The following is a 5,891-nucleotide window of genomic DNA, read 5'->3' on the forward strand; positions in this document are numbered from 1 at the left end:
TCGTCTTGGAAAAATGAAGAAAGCATGCTGTTTTAAAAAATAAAATATTGTTCATAGTAACTTAATTTGTAAGAATCATTTGCAACATTTACAGACTTCTCTAGGAAGCATTCCTACTCTTCCTCAAACACGCGGAAGCAGAACTTCCGGCCTTCCGCCAGTAGTTCAGAAGCGACGACATCGCTTGTTTATGACGCTTCTTAATTCCGACACTGTTTCCGGTCAGCGGTTCGGGGAGTGTCGCGCGAAGAGGGCGCTGGAGAGGCGGCGACTTCTCAGTTTACGACTTTGGCGGAGGAAGATGAACAGCCGCTTGCAGGAGATCAGGGAGCGGCAGAAACTACGCCGGCAGCTTCTGGCTCAGCAGGTACCCGGTGACCGGGAGACCATCCTCACGAGGAAACTTCCGGCCTTCGGGAGGCCGCTCTTTTGCGTCCCGTGGTTCAGGCTTAAAAGGAGGGCGGGGAAAATGCCTCTCTGGGGTCTTTGGTACAGACTTGTGATGTAAAAACCTACTGGGGCTGCGTGGATTGGAGTCATTTCCGATACTGCTTTGCCGTCCTGGAGATGGATGGAGGCAAAGCACTAAGTTGATCCCCAGTGTGGGGTACGAAGACTTACAGCTTTTTTTCTCCCGAAATGCCACTTCTAGTTTTGTATGCTGCGAGCACGTTATGAGGCTATCATAATAAACCTAATAAGTAATTTAAAAAAATATGATAAGAGTGATTGTGTTTGTATGATGCTGTTACCTAGTTGCTAAGTAGGTAGTTGTTAAGTAAATTTTGCCCCATTTATGACTTTTCTTGCCACAGTTGTTAAGTGAACGGACTTCGCCATTGACTTTGCTTGTCAAAAGGTTGCAAAAGGTAACCCCCAGGGCACACTGCAACCTTCATAAATATGAACCAGTTGCCAAGAGTCTGAATTTTGATCATGTGACCATGGGGTTCCTGCAATAGTCGTAAGTGTGAAAAATGGTCATAAGTCACTTTTTTCAGTGCTGTTGTAACTTTGAATAGTTACTAAACAAATGGAATACCTATATAGGACATTCAATGACATGCATCCAGCATAGAAACCAATAGAATAGGAGAGTAGAAGCAGTTCTTTCTGTTTTCATCATTTTTTATTCAGAGCTAAACATGCAGTAGAAGCAGGTTCTATGCATCCCAAAAAAATGTAGCAGGCTCATTTTGTTGTGATAAAGGTTTGTGAAGAAATATGTGTCACTGCCACACAGTCAGCTTGCTTTTACTGCTATATATTGGGGGGGGGGGAAATAACTTGAACAGCTGACATATAAATCAAGTACTCTTTAACAGCAGAATCAGGAAAGGATTTTATTGTCTCCTTTGTGTATTCCCTAAATTTATGGTCTGCAAATATTTCACTGGTCCTTTTTACTCCTAGAACAGGCAAAGGGTTAATCTTCTATTAATAACTTGCATGAATAAAGGTAGTCTAGGTACCCAGGCAACTAAGATTTGTGAAATAACATTTGTGCATTAGCAATTTGAGGAAAGGGGGTAGGAAATATGTGTGCATGTGTGTGTGTGTGTGTGTGTGTGTGTGTGTGTGTGTGTGTAATTCTACTGATTTATGATACAATTTATAATATAATACTAATGGTTAGTATAATATTTCCTCTGTAATCATCTTCTTTTCCCTTTTCTTTTTTTCTCCATATTTTAGTTGGGAGCCGAAAATGCTGATAGTATTGGTGCAGTACTAAATAGCAAGGACGAGCAAAGAGAAATTGCTGAAACAAGAGAAACATGCAGGTTTGCATTTAGTGATTTATTACTCTGCATTTTATGATGCAAACATCACAGAGAGAATTGAAAGTCCTGCTAAGAAATTTTAGTTAATTTTATTTTAACCCAAGTTAAGTTTTCAATTTCCAATCAAATATTTGAAAACAGATTCTATCCTACAATTTGAGTATTTATCTTATTTGGTAAATTTATAGTTTGGTAATACATAGCTATCTGAATTTTATATAGACCAGTGGTCCCCAATCATTCTGACTCCATGGACTGGCAGTGGATGGTTTTGCACGTGCAATCTTGCTCCCACAGCATGCACAAATAAAGCTTTGGACGGTCGCCCTCTTCTCACGCAGCTTGATTCCTAGAGAGCCGTAGACCGCTATTGACTTATTTTATGTATTTACCTATTTAATATATCTATGATAAGGCTTTATAGGAACACCGTTGTATCATTAGACATGCAATGAATAATTACTCAGAAGAGTATTACAATAGTTAATATATAACAACATAGAAGAAAAGATTATGCACATGTTGAAAATTCATATATAAAAGGAAATGAATTTAAATTGTATCTAGCCAAAGATAAAGAAATGAAATAAAGAATGTTTTCATTTCTTTTCATAATTATGATTTCCACTCCTGAATCAGTTATCTTGAATTCTCAGAAGGGAGAACCTTTTTCAGCGCTAAGAGTTCTTTGAAGGGACTGCCTTATTTCAATCCTTTTTTATTTGCTAAAAGGCTACTGAATCCCAAAAGAATTCTTTTTATAGCAATAGCATTTAAGCTTACATACCACTCCATGGTGCTTTACAGCACTCCCTGGGTGTATAATGTAGAAACATTATTTGCATATTGCCCCCAACAATCTCGATCCTCATTTTACCAACCTTGGAAGGATGGAAGTCTTGAGTCAACCTTGAGCCTTGTCAGGATCAAACTCCAGGCTGTGGGCAGAGTTTGCCTGCAATATTTTTATAAAAAGATGGTGCTAAAGGTGATACAACACCTTTAAATTAACTTTTAAATCAATTAAAAATAATTTACTTAAATTAACTTTTCACAGCATCTTATGAAATTTGTTTTATACTAACATACTTTCAATATTCATGTTTCTAGGGCTGCTTATGGTACATCTGCTCCAAATTCTAAACGTAGATATCCTGATGAAGGAGAAGCTGATGAAGAAGAAATAGAGGAATATAAAGTAAGAGTGTAACTTTTAAAAAAAAAGACAACCTCTTTCTAAAATAGAAATATATGATTTGAATCTTTCTAATAAGAATCATTTTACATGCAAAAATCTTTAACATTTACATTAAAAGATTTGATTGTAAATATTTAAAAGCATTTTTGTTTGTTTTCTCTTTAGAAAGGACTGTATTCTTGAACCTTATGAATAGGTATGATGTATTCTTTATAAGAAGCAAATAAAATGTATGTATTTATACATACGTACGTACATACATACATACATACAAAAAAATTAACACCCCATTCACAATAGAGATTCTATGTGATTTAAATACAGGTAGTCCTTGACTTACAATAGCTCATTTAGTGACCAAAGTTACAACAGCACTGAAAAAAGTGATTTATGATTGTTTTTCACCCTTAGGACCACTGCAGCATTCCTATGGTCACATGATCAGAATTGAGATGCTTGGCAATTGATTCATATTTATGATGGTTGTAGTGTCCCGTGGTCATGTGATCACCTTTTTCAGCCTTCTGACAAGCAAAATCAGTGTGGAAGCCAGAGTCACATAACAACTATGTTATTAACTTAACAACTGCAGTCATTCACTTAACAACTCTGGCAAGACAGGTCATAACGTGAGGCAAAACTCATTTAACAAATATCTGAACAAAAAAATTGGGCTCAATTGTGGTCATAAGTCGAGGACTACCTGTAATAGAACTATGAAGAAAAAAGAAAGACCAAACAGCTATGGAACCAATGAAAATCACAAGAAGATGTAATCTACTAAAATACATGAAGGGTTAGAAAGATCCGCTTGCCTTCTGACGTACTGTCCATGAAATCCAGTGTAGTAATGTGGCTGAGACATTGGATTGTCACTAGGGAAGCCCACTCTCAGCTACAGAAGTTAACCAGAAAACTTTAGACCTATTATTCTCACTCAGCACTGAGGAGGAATTGTATGGAAAAATAGAATGGGGTGCTACACATGCTGCCTTGAGCTCCTAAAGAAAGGGCAGAGGATAAATCTAAATAAGTCCTTCTTAAGTGGCAATAGTTACATGCATTCTTAACCGGTTTCAAAAGACATATCTCTGATAGAGAGATTCACCCAACAGAAAAGGTATATGATATTAAAACATTTGGGTTTTTAAATCATTTTAAATTTTATTTTTCTTGTTTAAGCAGTGTTTTGGGGAAAATGTAATTGGTTCACTGACTGCTTTCCCAGACTTACACTGGGACTACTCATGATCTGCTGTTTCAGGAAGACAGTATTCATAGAGAGCCCTCTTCTTTCTTCACTAAGAAGTGGAATGCTAATGAGAAGAGAAACACCCTGTTTCTACACCCATATAAAATGTGCTTTATTCCAAAGGATGAAGTGGAGCTTCAGCAAGATGAAGAGAATCTACCATATGAAGAAGAAATTTACAAAGATTCCAGTACTTTTCTTAAGGTAAATAGCTATTATGATTTTTAAATGTATTATTTTAATATTTACTTTATTGATTTGTATTTTGTTATTTGCATTTTATCTTATTTTTATATTCAGAGGTCTTTAGTTATTATATGACCGAAAAGGACTGAATATAAATTTACAAATACTTCAGCTTTAATGTTCTACCTTCCACTTGGATGTTATTATTGAGATCTCTGGATACACAAATTTAGAATTTGAATATGCTTTTAAGATCAACAAAAGATCACAGGCACTTTATTCATCTATTTCAATGTAGTCAACTCAAACAATATTTCAGAGTTGCCATCAATACAGGAGCATCTGCTGTACCAAATGATGGTTTGATAGAAAGCAGAGAAAACATCTCAACCAAAAATAGCTGTGCTTCATTTGGGGTATTATGTGCTAAAGAAAAATACATTATCTTGAATATATAAGTAATGCATTCTTTGTTGAAAAAGAGAGAAATGGAATATATTGTCCAGAGGTCTTTATTAAAATAAATTATTATATCAGCAGTCTATAATAATAGCTAAGAGTCTAGGAGACATGGACAACTGTTTCCATATGCAGGTGATAATATCAAATCAGTGTATCAGTGATGTACCTTATTTTGCTAATGTTTATTCTTAGGTGATTTTCTTTCTTTAGGGGACACAGAGCTTAAATCCTCATAATGATTACTGTCAGCATTTTGTGGACACTGGACACAGACCTCAAAATTTCATCAGAGATGTGGGTATGTCATAGAAATTTATAATAGAACATTTCTATGTACAGGCGGAGGTTTTATTTATTATTTTTAGAAAAGTACAAGCTTTCAGTTTTCTGTTTATAGATATATTTGAACTATCAGTCAGATGAAAAGTAACAGTGGAGTTAGGCATTATGTTTAGACTACTTTGGGCATTATGTTTAGACAAATGTGAGTAATAATTGGATTTCAATAGAGGTAGTGATTATCGATTGCATGATCAAAGGTTTCCTAGTTTTAAAAGAAAGGTCTGTTCCTGTAATATAGTGGCCATTTGGATGCTTAGTTTCTTTTTTTAAAAAAACAAACATTTTCTTAAGTTTTCTCATATTTAATATGGAGACATCAGTGTAAAATTTAAAACTCCTGTTGTGAGCAGAAAATAAGAATTATATTTCAGGTTCAGTAGTCCTTAATTTACAACCAGTCACTTAGTGGCTATACGAAGTTATGATGGATCCTGAAAAAGCTACATACAGTCCAAATTTGAAGTTCCGATATCCACTCCCATGGTCACATGACAATATTTGGGATGCTTGGTTACTGGCCTACATTTATGGTCATTTGCAACATATGTCATGTGACCACATTTTACTTCCTGTTTCTGGTAAAAATAGTGAACAATGGGTCTTCTTAATAAACATGGTGTTAGTTTTACAACTGGAACATTTGATTAACAGGCTTCTCTCCAACAAA

At 35.5% G+C, this 5,891-nt stretch overlaps 1 protein-coding gene across 1 annotated transcript in view; it reads left to right on the forward strand.

Annotated features, from left to right (window-relative positions):
* Positions 1-248: 248 nt before the first annotated feature.
* METTL14 (methyltransferase like 14) overlaps positions 249-5,891 on the forward strand; it is a 17,184-nt gene continuing 11,541 nt past the window's right edge. The window contains exons 1-5 of the mRNA XM_015823288.1: positions 249-367; positions 1,696-1,784; positions 2,895-2,982; positions 4,358-4,438; positions 5,093-5,180. Coding sequence (XP_015678774.1) covers positions 302-367; positions 1,696-1,784; positions 2,895-2,982; positions 4,358-4,438; positions 5,093-5,180 — 412 coding nt within the window. The 5' untranslated portion in view covers positions 249-301. The remainder of the gene's footprint in view (positions 368-1,695; positions 1,785-2,894; positions 2,983-4,357; positions 4,439-5,092; positions 5,181-5,891) is intronic.

The sequence above is a fragment of the Protobothrops mucrosquamatus genome, unplaced genomic scaffold (genome assembly GCF_001527695.2).
Source record: "Protobothrops mucrosquamatus isolate PMUCROS unplaced genomic scaffold, P.Mucros_1.0 scaffold1825, whole genome shotgun sequence".
Taxonomy (NCBI): Eukaryota; Metazoa; Chordata; class Lepidosauria; order Squamata; family Viperidae; genus Protobothrops; species Protobothrops mucrosquamatus.